At 34.8% G+C, this 17429-nt stretch overlaps 1 protein-coding gene across 1 annotated transcript in view; it reads right to left on the bottom strand.

Moving 5' to 3' along the window:
- Positions 1-17429, bottom strand: part of LOC132142234 (receptor-type tyrosine-protein phosphatase delta-like) — a 53242-nt gene that overhangs the window by 23065 nt on the left and 12748 nt on the right. The window contains 5 exon segments of the mRNA XM_059551941.1: positions 501-611; positions 5489-5674; positions 6893-7034; positions 7222-7367; positions 8428-8556. Of these exon segments, the coding sequence (XP_059407924.1) occupies positions 501-611; positions 5489-5674; positions 6893-7034; positions 7222-7367; positions 8428-8506 (664 nt within the window). The 5' untranslated portion in view covers positions 8507-8556.

Raw genomic sequence — 17429 nt, 5'->3', positions numbered from 1 at the left:
GTTCTATAATTAAATGCATAACCTCTGATGAATGTATGCAATACATTTACATTTTTTTGTTTCGATGGACACAATTTCAGATGAGTGCATGGCATTATCATTTGCTATTAGCATGATGTAATGGAATGCAGTTAAGTAGGATCAGGTGAAAAATGTCAGATTGATATGCAGTATTAAGATCTGGAGAGTGAGTTGGACTGTCCAGAGGGAGGGGAAGGATTAGACTATGTGGATGTGAGAGTCTGAGACTTAGATTAGAGTAAGAAACACAGAGTTGGATTTGAGAGGAAGAGCACTTACCATCTCTTAACTCTACAGAGGAGCCGGCAGTGAGAAATGAGCCAACAAGGAAAAATAAACAAATGATTAATAAGTTAAGAACAGATGATCTAAGAAAAATCAGACTACACAGATTCTCTGTATCTCTTCATAAGAATGTGTTAGTTACAGGTTTCATTTTCTGATTCTACGACACTCAAATAAGTAACTCAAAGCTGTACCTCTGACGTAAAGGTTAGCTGGTGCTGAGTAGCGCGTTCCTTCGCTGTTGGTCGCGACACACTCGTATTTACCCTGATCAGTTTCTTCACTCTGATCAATTTGAAGTGCACCTGGATACATACGCACATACATATAAAGGCATTTTCATTTACAACACACACACTTTGCCACCAGCCCAGTCCTTTGGAAATAATGTTCTGGGTTGTGTACAAGTTAAGCTCTATAGACAGGCATATATACGTTTCGCAAAGTTAGTAAGCAATTCTATCATGATAATGTCATGTCTCATATTTCTGTATGAATTTTACATTTTATCCTGTCACAACACATTCCTCCCACACAAACTGTTTAGCATGACAGAGGTATCAGAGTATATATATATATAAAAATAAAAAAACTCTGGTAACAAATTTCCGATAATAACATAAACAACATATTGCCTACAACATATTAAGAGTTAAACAATTGTATTTGTGAAAGAGAAAAAGAAAAGCAGTCAGCCTCTTTTAACAATGTTATTTTAATACTATTACATAAAAAAATAGCCTGATTTGTCATCCACGGAGAAATTTCTATCTGAAAAATGAAATGGTGTTTAATAAAAAATCCGCAGAGGGATCGGAAGAGCATGAGAAAAACAGCAAAAGCTGATCAAATGTTTTAATTTGAGCAAAGAATTTCAAGCATGTCACTGAAATTGCAAACCTAATGGTCTATATTTCACAATACAAGATAATACAGGATCATTTAGTTAGTCTCTTCTCTGCTCCCATTATTTAGCTCAAAAACATCAGTTCAAAGTCATCTGCTCCTCAACTAAAAAAATTACAGCATACTGTATATATTATATTTTTCCTTTTAAGCAATGATGCAACTATTCTGGACTGGAGGGGGACAAAAAAAAGTAGATTTTCTTGGCTTTTGGTCCACGGCTATAAGCTTTATTATGTAATATACACATTTAAAATGTATAGCTTTCAAGGACAACAGACCAAAAACTAAAGAGGACTCTCAAATTTTTATCCAATAATATCCTCTAGAATGTTTCAGGGATGAGCATTTCGATATGTCCTGCTCACGCTTCCTGTTTCAAAGAGTAATGCATCAACCCACAAGAAAGAAAACTGCAATAGACATGTGTCACAGGGCTCTTTACAAATCTGCCCCTGAAATAAATAAAAAACACACTGAAAAACTACTAAAGTAAATCCTCTTTCATTTTAAGTAGATATTTCAAATGATTTGCATCAACTCACATAATTAATGTCTATTGATAACATGAAAATATCACATTCAGATAAGATCATTGGAAAGGGGAGGTAGTTTACCATGGCAACAGAATCCAAACATTAATCATGATAAACACAGTCTCTGAAAATGACATGGTTAGTCAAACAGAGAGAAAGAGAGAGAGAGAGAGAGAGAGAAAGGAAAGGGAAGAGGCAGAAAGAAAGAGTGCGGTAAGTTGTAGATAGATGTGGTGGGTTGCTTTAGTCTCTTACCTCGGATAGGTGTACCCCCTGGATGTGTGAGAATGAAAGCAGATGGGAGATTAAAGAGAAGACGAGTTAGTGCAGCGAGGGAGAATGACAAACAGACAGAGTGACAGAGAGAGAGCAGAAAGATAGAGGGGTAAAAAACAGCAAAAAGAAAGAGTGCGAGAAAGAGAAAGAGGGAGGAGGGAGACTCTTCATGTCTTAAGTGCAAAGTGTATGTTGAGTTTTTATGAGATGACAGAAGAGGTCGTCTTAACCAGGAAAAACTGAACATTTTCCGTCATTTAGCATGTTTTTAAAATACTGATGAATAAAAAAAAAAGTTCGTTTTTTTAATATAATTTTTTTACAAATATTTTCAAATATATATATAAACGTACATTTTTTTTCCAAAATGCTCTACATTAATTTCAGTTTTTCACAAATATAACGCAGCTGGTTTATTGTATATCCTTGTTTCAGAAATCCTTTTAACCATTCCCACAATAAAAAATATAGAAGCCCGTTTCCGCCACTGAATAAAAAATAAAAAAGGTAAATGAAACTTTCTGCATAATATAAACTCTCAAACTCACAGTTCTGACTTTATTTTCACAACTGCCATTGTATTTCTCGCAATTCTGCCTTTTTTCTCGTAATTCTGACTTCTTTTCTCAGAATTGGGAGATTAAACATTTGTGAGTTATGATGTCCAATTTTAATTAAGAAGAAAGAAAGACTTTTCTTACAATTGCAAGTTTATATCTCGCAATTATGAGAAAAAAAGTTAGAATTGTGAGATAAAAGTCAAAATGACCTTTTTTATTCAGTGGCAGAAATAAAAAAGGCAAATAAGGATTAGAATTAGAAATAAAGAAAAAAAGGGAAACCCGTTTTACGGCAGCCCTGTGCAATCTAATTAATGGTTTCAGAGAAAAACAACCGATTGCAAATGCAGTGCAGTTGAATAATTCATGATAGATTGTTTATTAAATTAAATAACCAGATTACAAGACTGAAGAGTGGAATAAAAAGCCAAGAATCTGCTACATCAAAGCTCTTCCCACTAAAGATGCTGTGATATCAGTGCCGCATTTAAAATACCAAGTGTTAAATGTGAGAGAAAATACAACTGACAAAACATGACGGAACATTTACAACCAAGCCGTCATTGACATAGCGATTATTTAGTTTAGATTATTCGTTCATAAAACCAGTGCAACAGAGAAAATACCTTTGAAAAATTGCAAAGAACACAGAGACTTAAGACAGGCAGACTCAAGCCCAGAAAGAGAAGAAAGCCAAAAAAGGCCACGGTTTTGGGTGAAAAGCCACTGTAACATTCAGCATTGGGACATTCAAACCTATCTAGGCAACAAAGTGAAAGAAAGAAAGAAAGAGAAAGAGAGAGAGATCTGAAAGAGTGAGGGGGTAGTGATGCAGGAAATCCAATGCCGAGGGCAGTGAGCGTTTGGAGAAGTTAAAGAGTGAGCCAGTGAAGGAGTGAGTGATAAAACCTAAGTGAGAGTGGAAGCCAGAGGCTCAGTAGCACATGTTAGAGGGGCAGCGCTCAGGTAAGACTACTGTGTTTGAACAGAACACACTATGTGCTGACTATGTGTGTGGAGAGAGGGTGACTGTACTGTTAGGGGAAATACAATATATAGACACATCATGCGCTTTACCAATAACAATATGTTTGTTTGTTTTGAGCATGAACGTGTGAGTGTGTGTTGTGCCTCAGAATAACACACTTACCAAATGACTCTGTAGATTAAAACACAGAAAAAGAGACAGCACATTTATCACTTAAGGTACTCGTACAGCAAAAACAGTGTGTTTGAGACTGTTTGTGTGTGTGTGTGTGTGTGTGTGTGTGTGTGTGTGTGTGTGTGAGAAACTTTAAGAGGTTTGGGGTATGGGAATTGTTTCATTGGTCTGACAGTGACTGCTCGCATGGACAATTGATTTTTCCAACTGCTATGATTTATCACCTTTTCCTTGTTTTGCTTACTTTGTTTTCTAAAGTATATGTGACCCTGGACCACGAAACCAGTCATAATGGTCAACTTTTGAAATTGAGATTTAAACAGCATCTGAAAGCTGAATAAACAAGCTTTCCATTGATGTAGGATCATCTGTTGTTAGGATATGACAATATTTGAAAAATAAAAATACTGAGAAAATTGCCTTTAAAGTTGTCCAAATTAAATTCTTAGCAATGCATATTACTTTTCAAAAATTAAGTTTTGATATATTACAGTAGGAGATTAACAAAATATCTTCATGGAACATGATCTTTACTTAATATCCTAATGATTTTTGGCATAAAAGTAAAATCTATCATTTTGACCCGTACAATGTATGTTTGACTGGTTTTGTGCTCCAGGGTCACATATAGCAATGCACAGTATAAACTATATACACACATGTTCAAAATTTGGGGTGGCTTTTAAATGTTTTTGAAAATGTGTCATGCTTACCAAAACTGTATTTGCTCAACACAGTAATAATGAGAAATATTATTACATATTAAAATAACTGTTTTCTATTTGAATGCATTTGAAAATGTATTTTATTCCTGTGATGCAAAGCTGAATTTTCAGCATCATTACTTCAGTCTTCAGTGTCACATGACCAGTCAGAAAACATTATAATATTCTGAAGACAAAAATATTAGTGTTGCTTAATATTTTTGTAGAAATGTTTACAGGATTCTTAAATGAAAAGAAAGTTAAAAGAAATAGCCTTTATTTGAAATAAAAAAAAAATAATAATATATAAATGTCTTTATTGTCACTTTTGATCAATTTAATGCATCCTTGCTGAAAAAAAGTATAGATTTCTTTAAAAGAATAAAAAATAATAATTAATTAAAATCTTACTGACCCCAAACTTTTCAAGCAATAGTGTACAGTATATCAATACCACATCAATTAATCTATAATATTAGATTATTATTTTTCTTTTATTTAATCCAGTATCAGTTAATTATATATAATAAGATAATTATGAATGCTAATTTTTTACTTCAAGGTAATCTTTAAAAGCGCTTAATTTAATAACACTGTTCAGTCTCTTACAAATCTAAAAATGTATATTATAATGTATTATACACAATGTATATTATAATGTTATCAATTGTAAATACAAACAAAATAGCAAAGTTCAATATTGCGCACAGCATGAAAATAATTACTACCATAACGGTATAAATTTCAATACTGGTGCATCCCTAATGAATTATGTATATGAAGTAAACATATTATCATATTATTATTATTAATATCATTAATATTAGTAGCTTGTTTCAAGTGTAAACATAACTCAGCTAGTCATGTGATCTCAACATGTAGAACTAAAAAAATTTTATAAGCTACTGATATGACTGTTCATCTCATGTGAGTGTACATTGTTTAAAATCTTTTTTTAAAGAGCTAAATTTGCTAAGTGCACCTTTAAAAAACCGAGGAGAATAAGAGCACAGAGACTGTGTAAATGAGCACACACACCTGAGCGTAGCTGTTTGATCCGCCCGTGAGTGTATGTGTCTATGGGGAGGAAATCTTTAAACCAGGTGATCTCAGGGTCAGGTGTTCCACTGGCTGCACACAGCATGGTAGCAGTGCGAGAACGCTCCACCACCTTCAGCTGAGGACCCATATCTATAGACGGGAAACCAGCGGGAAGCTGGTCCTCTGAAATAAACAAACACACATTACACTCACACCTCTGCCTTCAATGGATTCGATCTTTTCAAGCTGAAGGTGATCTTATACAGAGATCTTATGCAAAACAGCACACATTTTTTCAGTCTTCATTCATTAAGGATCTATTCTTGTAGCACCAACAGGTACTATTTAAAAGAATAAAAAATAACAATATATCTAAGACTATTTTTAATTTTATATATATATATATATATATATATATATATATATATATAGACACACACACACACACACAGAATATGTATTAAAGATGATATTTTAAGCTTTATCCAAGGTATTATTTCAGTTTAATATATTAATATATTAATGTAATATATTAATTTAACTATTAACACATTTTATTAACCATGTAATATTATTACTGTTTCATTTTGTTTTCTAAAGTCAGAAATTATGAAATACACCATCATCATAAGTTATCTTATTCTATAGATTTTAAAAAAGTAAGAAATAAAAATATAAAAAATGTATCATAATATATATATATATATATATATATATAAATTGATAACATATATATATATATATATATATATATATATATATATATATATATATATATATATATTATCAATTTATTAAAAATCTAATATTTTTGATCAAATGTATAATAATATATAAAAAAAATAAGCCAGTTGTTAGATATGCTTAATATTTTTTAAATTGGTTTTAATCCAAAGAATTTTACAGTTACCATAATATTTTAGGATTAAATCATCATATTTTGGGGTCTTTTATCCCAGTAAAAAAAGTAACAATTTAGTATAGGGAACTATTAACAAGTTATTTATTAGCATGCCTATTATTAACATATTGGCTGTTTATTAGAATTTATAAAGCACATATTCTGCATGACCATATTCTACATCCCTAATTCTAACTAATACCTATACTTAACAACTACCCTATTAATAAGGAGCAAATTAGCAGTTTATGGATGCAAAAGTCATAGTTAATGGTTTGTTAACAGCAGAATTGGACCTTCTGAAAAATAATAATACATAATATCCACAAAATTATCCCAAAAACAACACAGAAAATGATTAAAGCCCTTATAGATTCAGAGATTCAGCGTGGGCCTATACTTGCATATGCACCATTATATTGCTTATTGGTCACTGCATAAAATACTTTATCTAATTGGTATTTCTTATGAATTCTGTCAGTGCAGAATTGTGTACCTACCGCGGAGAACACTGAGCCGTGTGGAGGCGCTGATCTCTCCTGCATCATTAGATGCCACACATTCATACACAGCCTCATCACGGGGGGTCCGCAGCGGCTGCACTCGCAACACAGACCCTGAACCATCCTCAAACTCTATCACCTACACACACACAGAGAGAAATGTGTTAGGAACTCCCTGAATAGCCTGTGTGTCTTTATAGACCATGTGTATGGCATCCTTTGAGCCAGAGCAAATGTGTGAAGTAATGTGGGAATCTCATTTTACTAGTGTTACAACCGTGCAGCTGTCTGTACGGTTTATGTTTGTACAATTGAGATGTGTTTACCTCGAATCTCTGGTTGGTGACTTTTTTGCCTTTTCTGCTCCATGTGATTCTAGGCTGCGGATCTCCTGTGGCTTGACATACGAAGGAGGCCACGCCCCCCTGAACACCTATCTGATCAACGGGCGTCCGAGTGAACTGAGGAGGAGCTGCAGAGGAAGACAGAGATTTGTTGTCTGTTTAAGCGGAACGCAATAACAAAGCATGTGTTAACACACCTTTAAAAGGAAGGCGTGTCTTAAAATATGTACCACATTTTCATCCCTGGTTAAAAATGAGAAAAACCTGTCTTTAAAATCATAAAACGTTTTTGAAAATCAGGCTCTGATTTCAGGTGTGCATTAAAAGGACATTTTAACTGCAGATACTGTAAGTGGTGTGATTGATGCAGTCTGCAGCGGTTGCTAATCCACTCGATCTAAGGATGACGCACATTAATCTGCCCATCAGCTCCAAACTAATGGCATGTGTAACTATCCAAAGGCCCAGCTCAGGTTCAGACAGGACAATGAAGTGAGTGCGTGGGTGAAATTTCATGTCATCACCCCAGATGATGTGCGATCAAATCACTTTACATGCTTTCATCTACATAGACACAGATAATGCTTACACTAGAAAGCCCTTGGGTGCAATTACGCTTACATTTTTATAAAGTACAGTTAAAAAGACTAAATAGAGAACAATAAAATTATTATAATAATTACTATAAAATAATTTCATAAAAAAAGAAAATCTATTATTAATTGAAATAGTTTTTACAAATAAAAATTCTACATTTAAATTCTTAACAACTAAAACTATAAAACTGTATTTCTTTCCTCTTCTTCTAGAGAATAACATTATGCCCATCTGATTATCTTCTTTAATGCTTTATCATGCATCAAATGGAAGATACAAATCCATGTATTAAATGTTGACGTCATTTCTTTACGTAGTCAGAGTTGTCTTGTAAACACTGATTCGAACATTTGGTGCGGTGAAGGAAACAAATGGAGGACAGCATTATAATCCCTCCAACTGGTTTAGATCGATGAAATTGCTTAGCATGCTCTGAAACCTTATAATAACATGCTACATTGTAAGCTGCATTGAAGTGTGTCTTTATCTTTTGCGCTGGTTTCACAAATTTCACGAAAACAGCCAGCAATTATTTTGAGTTTCACAGGATTTTGTCTATGTTTTATGCTTGTTTGACATCTGTGTTCTCACTTTCCGCATGTGCCAGCTGGAGCACGCTCAGAAGAATCAGCTGGTAGGCGCTTCTGTAGATCATGTGACCTCTGGCCATCCTCTCATTGGCTTATCTGCGGATCACCAAGCTGTAATTGCACTCATAACCTAAAGTAAACATGTGAACAAACAAACATATCTGTCAGTCACGTGTGTAGGCCGCAGCACGACATGAATTGATAACATTAATCAATTAGTACACTTTGTGGAAGACTTTCTCTGAGGACCAGATCACAAATCACTGAGTGGTCATTTAACATAGAGCCTTCACAGACAGAGAGTAGTCGAGCTTGCATTAAAGGAATAGTTCACCCAAAAACAAATGTTGTTCCAAACTGAATAGAGGACTGTTGAGCTCCAAAACATAAGTAAAAAAAAAGAAACAAATAAACAAACATAAATAAAGCAGCATAAAAGAAGGCCATATGATTTGTGATAATGTATATTCAAAGTCAACTTACTGAAACTCTTGCTGTAACTGTGACTGACATCAAAAATTGAGACTTGCACAATTTTTTTTGTGTCAGTGTTGTTTTATGTTTCAGAGTGTTTTTACACCTTTATTTTTATTATTCTACATGCTTCCAATCAGACAGATTTGTCCACAATCTGGCTCAAAGTCTTAAATCAATGTCCCGGGAGGCAGACTTTGTTAGAGAATTAATCAATTAGTCAATTAGTTTCGCTAGCAGTATAAGTACTCTATCTTCAAATTATTATTAGCTAATAGCTATTAAAAAAAAGTCAGTCAAGGCAATAGCAGCATTTGATGTCACTGTCATCACAGATATTTAAAGATAAATTAGTGACCTCCCCAAATGGGAACTCCACCTTTAAAAAGGCCTGTTTTATGAGTTCTCCCCTGGATTTAGCGAGCTCCACTCCTCTTGACTGCATCATTTTTCATCCACACAACAGACTTCTTGCATACTACTTATAAAGTTACTCTAAAATGTTTTCTTCTCTGCTTTGAACATAAATACATCATCTCAAAATCAGCCTTGTACAGTCGCTTTTGCAAACACAGATGGTGGTAGAGCATTGCGTTAGCAGCCCAAAAGGTTGTGGGTTCGATTCCCAGGGAACACAAATACTGGTAAAAAAACATTATAGCCTGAATGCACTGTAAGTGGCTTTGGATAAAAGCGTCTGCTAAATGCATAAATGTAAATTTAAAAATGTAAATAACTCTGCAATGCTCTCCAGCCTTACACTCACAGTACTATTGAGTTAATACTACGAACATCATGCAAATATTATATTCACACAAATAAAATACATGCGCAACAGTTGCATTATTGCCCATATAAGACAAACCATTACACAAACATCACAGGAATATGTTACATTTTTAAATATATTACCATATAAAATTATATATTGCAGTAGAAGTTCACAGTATTAATGCAGACTTGGTGACTAATTTCAAAAACATTAAAAAATCTTAGTGAAACATTAAAAACTCTTACCGAAGACAAACACTTTTAAAGGTACTGTAAGTGTTTGGAATGGCATGAATACAGAATTTTCATCTAATCATTTAATTTACTTCAGAATGTTGTCGCTTATTCTATTAGTACTAAGTGTTGCGATAAACTGTCACAATATCACTTTGGACTATTCAGTTTGCACATTTTCCCTGTTGTGTTGGTTATCATAGTTATCAGTATGATTTCGTCCTTTAGTTCAGGTGTGTGCCATTAATTATCCTTGTTGCACATGTACTTAAGTTGCTCTATTTCTGTTCATTGTGGTGGGTTCTTGTCCGCATCAATTGTGTTGTAGCTGTTCTCTTTATATGCATTTAGTCTTTTGCCTTCATCGTGTTCGTTCTGCAGCACAAACATTACAACAATCTGCCATTACACACACTTTACAACTGTCAGCTGAGTTAGCGAAAAAGTTTTATGAGGGGAAAGCTGACAGTAGGATGAACAAAAACCAATAACAACTTTCCTGGTTATAGCAAACGTGGGAAGAAAAATCATTTTAAAGTTATAGAGAGTTCAGATTATAACTCTGTAAAACTTTAAGTATAAAAACAGCATGTAATATATGATAATTTGAGACAGCTCCTAAAGGCCTCTCTCTCCAGCAGGCTGGAAAACTTTACAGTAAACTCAATAATTATAACATTCAGCCCATAAATGTATAATGCATCTTGCTTCTGAAAATATAACGATGAGAACAAGAGAGAGAGGTAGAAAGGGTTGGGTGGGCAGTTGAACTGCACTAAGTAAAAGTTGCATAAAATATGGATGCTGTGCATGGGAGACTGCCACAGATGGGGGGAGTGTTGGGAATCGCTATGGTAACTCTGCCCCCATGAGCACCATGCTTGTCACATCGCATCACATCATTAAGAGAGAGAGTGGTTGCAGACCCCCTCATCCGTGCTGCCTCCCCTGTGTCCTATCTATATTTAATTCCTCCACTGCTCTCTGAGGCTTCCTTCACTTTTACAGCACTGAGAGAGAAAAGACCACACGTGTCACTTCCTGCAGGGAATCAGGATGATGTAGGAAACGGGGAACGGTGACACATACAAACCCCAAAATGATGTGTGTTTCCACACGTTAGTATTCTGCTGTGGAGGAAATGGGTCAGTCTGACCTCTGACTCGTGTGAAACTGAAGCCATTCAAACCCCTAAACCTGCACACACACACACACACACACACACCATCTGCCTCATTTGGAAAACACTACACATCAGCTTTACACAATCCCTAATACACATTATTATCAGGAAAATATGTAGATGTATGCAAGGCATCAGCAGATGCAAAATTACACTGAGCATATCCACCAAAGATACGTTACAGCTAAGACCAATGAGTGAAAATGCTGCTATTATGTATTTTTCTCATTTATATTTCATAAGAATTTCAGTAAAAAAAATTAAACAAATTTTCCATTAAATATTACAAATTAAAAGAATAACAATTTTTTAAAAATGCATGTAGCACAGAAAAATGTATTGCTACTGCATATATGATTTAATTAATTAATTAATTAATCTTTACTTTATGAAGGCATGCACACAATTTCCAGCATTTTTTGAAAGGGCATCTTCTGCGCCCTTTATCACAAAGGCATTAATATGGTTGCAATAGCACATAATCTTTTAATGTATTTTTCCTAATTTAAATTTTTTTACATTTTAAATTAAATTAAAATTTCTTTGTTTTAGACTTTTCAAAATCCTACAAATATTTGTTAGTTTACAGATTTAAGTTAGAATCTGGATTGTAGATTTTCAATGTGGATTTTGTGTTTGTTTGTTTGTGTGTGTGTGGATTATTTTCCTCTCCCCTGTGTTAGAGCCATTGCTACCCTGCCTAATCTGGGAAGAACAGAGATCATTATGATAACCTGATATTTCCTGCTTCAACTCCATTTGTGCCAGAAGTCGATAGCTAAGCTTTGTGGCTACGTCTGTGTGCATATAAGAGAGACAGAGCGAGAGAGAGCAAGAGACAAGAGACTATGAAAGAAAGCAGACAGCAAGTGTGTATTTGTGGAACAGCTAGACATAGCAGCTGACTAAACAAATCGGCATCTTTTTTACTTATTCAAAGATGCAACGAGTCAAATAATTGATATTTATTACTAAGGCACCAATCACGTTAACATGCACAGACACAATTAGACTGCAGTTAGGTGATATTTAGGCTTGATGAGAGGGCTAACAGCATGTCATACAACACAAGAGTGTCTGTGATGAGCTTTTAGCCTATTTGGAGTACATGTTAAAAGGAGAGTTTACATAAAAATGACACCTTTTTTGTATTTATTCACCCCCATGTCATTCCAAACACATAGCCTTCTTTTTTCCATGGAACACAGAAAGAGATGTTTCGTAGATATTTCGTAGAATATCCTGCCTGTTATTTTACATTCAATAAAAGTGAATGGGAACCAGACTACCAAAGAGCACCATAAAAGGGTCCCATATGATTCATGCAATATTTTCCAAGTCTTCTGAAGCCATACAATAACTCTTAGTGACAAATATTGCTCTTCATTCTCAAATATTGCACCTTTGATGTCTCATATTGTGAAGGCTTTCTTATCAATCTGCATCTTTACATGCACACCAATATGCTTATAACTGCCAAAAATCATTTTACTGGTTTACATGCAAACCAATGACCCGGCAATGCAAGAAAACCGTTTACAACACTTTTTTTTTTTTTTAAATAAGGTTCATGTTAGTGACATCGAAACATAAGCATTCGTGCATTCCATACATAGTATCCTATTTAGCATGTGAGTTCTGATGGTAAATAAAGCATTATAAACCCCCGAGTATTCCAAAATGTCAGCGTGAAACTCAGATTCTCCTCTCATGTTTACAGTTTCTACGACTGTACCACTTCTCCTTCAGCTGCACAAGATGAGGAGATATTTTTTATAGTGCTTGGGTTAAAAAAGAGATGGGGCCTTATCATACACCCGGCTCAATGCGGCGCAAGTGTTTTTGCTAGTTTCAGCCCAATACAGTTCTCATTTTCCTGTCCTGACCGCTTTGTTTAAATAGCAAATGCATTTGTGCGCCCATGGGTATGCTGGTCTAAAAAATAGGTGTGTTCAGGCACATTGTTGGCGCGCAGCTATTTTGAGGAACTGAAAATATACTGCACCATAGACTAATCAAACCTGGTCTAAAGTCTGGTGCAATATTTTTTCTTTGTTATTTAAAGAGCACGTTAGTAATATGTGTCTATTACTATTTCTACACTTTGCTTATTACACACACAGGGAAAAGCAGCAGCACACAAAAATGTTTAAAAATTACATTCCGCCATGTAAATAGCGAACCCGTCATGGAGCATGCGCAACTGGCTTTTAAAGAGGATGGGAGATGAACTCTGCTTGGTTTCTTGCTATTTATGTTACGCACAAAAAATACCCATTACTCATTAAGAGAATAGGGCAACCAATTTAGACCATGCACCGGATGTGCCAAACCGTTTTCCCATCGTTAAACTAGCAAAATTGAATTCGGCCCCTCACTGAGTGCACCTTTAGACCATGCACTTAGATCGTTAAAATAGAGCCCATGGAGTATATAATATATTTACGATATATACAACACTTGGATGCGTTCCTGATACATATCACACATTCATATTTCAATAAGCTGATCGAAGAATGCAGGTTAAGGTGTTGGGCAAAATTAGGGTAATGGGAAAAAATGTTTTTGATCGGTCACAACAAGACAGCTGAGAAGCAATGCTGTTTGATGTCATTGACTTCAATCCTGACAAAACATTCAGTGATGCTTTTATGGTGATTTTTGTTGTTTTAAAGAACTTTCATTATATGGAAAGAACTGACCAGGATATACAGTAGGCCTATTTCAAAAACTACCTTCTACTCTCCACATAATAAAAAAAGCCATATGGGTTTGGAATGATGTGAGAATTTGGGTGAACTATTCCCTTAATGCCTACACAACTTTTATTTTAAACCACATGCCCTGTATTTCAAGTGAAAAAAAAATCAAAAATTCTGTAGGCATTAAATTGACTACAATAAAAACTCAATAGATGAGCCACTAAACTCCCTCTCAAACTCTGACTGAACAATGCACTCTTATTTTGCAGAACAACATCAGTTTTTATCTATTTAATCAATTTGTGCTCAAAAAATCCATGGGCTTAAGCAGCATTTTATAATGCATCTTATTAACTATGGACCTGCAATGCCATAAATACAACTGTTGTACTATTAATCTGTCTTCAACATGGGGTTCTTGACAGTACTGCAGTCATTTTTGTGCAAAAAATTATAAACTGATTTTCAGCTAAATGTTTCATTATCCCTCCCACATTAAAATGCATTAACTAAAATTAACATGCACCATATAATTGACTCTGTCTGTACATCATTAATCATTTTAACGACATTGCAATGTAAGCATCATAGAAAAGTAAATAAATCCAAACATTTGATACCATATGAATGTTATTATAGGACAGGCTTCAAATGTAACAGGGGTCCCTGCTCTGTCTCTTATCCACCAGGGGTTCCCTGGCCTGAAAAAGGTCAAAGACCCCTGCAGATCTATCAAGTAAATCTGTTTGGCATTAACAGTAGTTACATAAGCTGATTTGCAGTATTGGGGAGGAAAAATACTGTGTGTGTTTTCCAGTGTTTGTCCAAAAACACACATAAACGCTCACTCAATCACTCAAAGATATAATCACTAACTAGAAAGAGAAATCACCACCAGGTACTAAGAGCTGAGTTCAAGACAATGTTTTCTAGTTTTGAAACAGCTTCTCATCTCTAATATGCCTCCCATCACATGGGCACTCAAACATATAACAGCAAATAAAGACAGTTCTTTGGCCATATGGCCACTGTAACTCAACACAAGAACTTGTTAGTGAATTACAAACACAAACTCTACAAAACCCCCCATTAAGTCTCTGTACAACTAATGCAGCTGTCGGGGCAAGAGACAGATGAGGACAACATGACATGTAGATGTGGGACAGTCTCGCTGGCAGGCACTCATTGCCTTGACAACGCAGAACTCCAATTAGAGCTACTTTGACGTGGAGCAGCTGTGACAGTTAACAGGTACACACATCTCTCTCATTCTGGCCAAAAGTGACCTGAAGCTTCTACATATGGAACACCCTGCATGACACAATCACATGGGTCTTCTGCATGTTCCATGTGACTTCTTCAAACTGTTTCACGGTTGCACCTCAATGCATCATTTAAAGACCTTCTAGATGTTTCAGTCTTCCAAAGAAAGAACTTTTATTTTGATTTGTTCAACGAAACAAATAAACAAAAAGAACGACCAATCCGGATGTTTTGAACAACAGAAACCCTGCAGAGCTCAAAGTTCACTTACAGACCCAGTGTATGTCTAAAATAAATAACTATATGTACTAGGTACATTGTGATATTTAGTTTTTCTGCAATATACTTTGTAGAGATACAAAAAATACAAAACAATATTTTACAAAAAAAAAAATATTTTTTTTTTTATGGAACCCCTAAATACATATTTTGAGATTATGTGCTTAAATAAAAACACTTAAGACAAACAGCTTGTATTTTATATCCTGCAAATGGAATTTGTAGCACCAAGCTAAAACAAACCATAATCACTACAACAAGCCTTTTTAAAGTGCCGGATCACTTGCGACTCAGGATCATTCATCTTCTTTTTAATCATACACCAATACTTTTCCCTGCTGTTCAAAATTGGAACATGGCATCCAAGGCATATAACATAGGTACTTTATTTCTTCATATACTGTAGCTGTCAGTAAAACTAGCAATACGATTGTTTATTAACCATTTATGAATAGTTGGCTAGTGCTGTAACAGTGTGTTCCTTTATGTGGCATGCAGACAGTATATTGTGCAACTGAACAGACTCAACTAGATAACATGACATTACAGTCACTACTATATTAAATGATCTAACTTAATCCAAAATACAGCAGTAATATTTCATTACCTACATACACATTTACTTATATAACGTTAAAATTCTTTACAGAGACTTCAGGGAACATTTCTGATGATCTAAACAAATCGATAAAATCAAACTGATTCATGAAACTGCACAGTTTTATTAAAACAACTTCAGAATAACTTGTATCGACTACCGCTTTATAAGCCATGGTGCTTACTGTATGTGAATAACACTAGCTTCCTGTTTGCCCCCTCCTCAGAGGCAAAAATGCTTTAATAAAAGGATCTGAACCTCTAGTTCATGAACTATCCATCACTACAAAGTCTCCTTGATCATCACTCTTTGATGTTTAGCTTATAGAACCCATCCTATCAAATTAAGCTTGAATATGCTTGCATCCTGCAAGACCTGTCTACAAGTTCACAGAACCACACATGCTTTACTGAATTTTTAAAGCTAAAGAGTGTAAATATTTCACTGTTCATGTACTTTCTCTTATCTCAGCTTCATTTGTAAAGACAGCTATAAGTCATTTTAGGCTCTGTGGCACTTTTAAAACATTGCTCCGTTTACTTCCCAACAAGCCCAACATAGCAGCAATGGCTTAGCCAATTTTAGAAATCTGGGGCATGTTTATCTAAACAATGGAAGACGGACATAATTGTTCGGGGAACCTGTTTAAATACAGTCATTATTTTTGCAATGCCATTATCACTGGGGTCAAAAAAATTACATGTGCATCTTTACATTTTACAGAGGTAAGCATGACTGAAAACATATCTCAAATGAGACGACTTCCCAACAGATGTAGTAATGCTCAAAAATGATCAGAAAGAAGTAAAACTAACCGTCAAAACAGATTAATACTCAAGAAGTAAAGTAAGGGATAATGTACAGTAAGCCGGTCATTACTGCAAAATAAACCCTATATTCTGAGGTTTACTTTGCAATAATGACCATCTCTGTACAGTACCCGACTGTACATTATCCCACTTATTACACAGCTCCTTGAAATATAAATTAATAAATAAATGGACATGAAGTATCGATTTGAGCTGAAATTATTTTATCATGTAAGAAGAAAAAGATGAAAGATCTAGACTTGAAACTAGCACAGCCATGTAGGAAATTGGTTGTCAGTTGTGAAGGAAATGTTTTGATTGATCATAACTAATATTTCATTTCCCTGCAGGCCTAACATTTGTCTGCTTTAGTTAGAGTGTAGCAATAATGGATGCATATGGACAAGATGGTTAGGTGTCTGTCTAAATATAAAAATAACCATAAAAACCCATGAGTTGATTAACAAGCTGAAGTCGTCAAAAACCAAATCATGTCAACTTTGCCATGCATCTTTGCTATATAAACTGTTTCTCTGTGAGGATTCTCTGTGATTGGTATGAGGTCCTCTCGGCCGTGATTTAAGACATATAAAATACATTTTCTGGAGTTTGTCTATACCGCACTCTAATTTTTTTTTTTTGCCTCTTATTCAATTATAAAGTAACATGAAAGTAACCGACTAAATTGTG

The sequence above is a fragment of the Carassius carassius genome, chromosome 6 (assembly GCF_963082965.1).
Source record: "Carassius carassius chromosome 6, fCarCar2.1, whole genome shotgun sequence".
NCBI lineage: Eukaryota > Metazoa > Chordata > Actinopteri > Cypriniformes > Cyprinidae > Carassius > Carassius carassius.
This window is presented reverse-complemented; position numbering and strand designations above follow the sequence as displayed.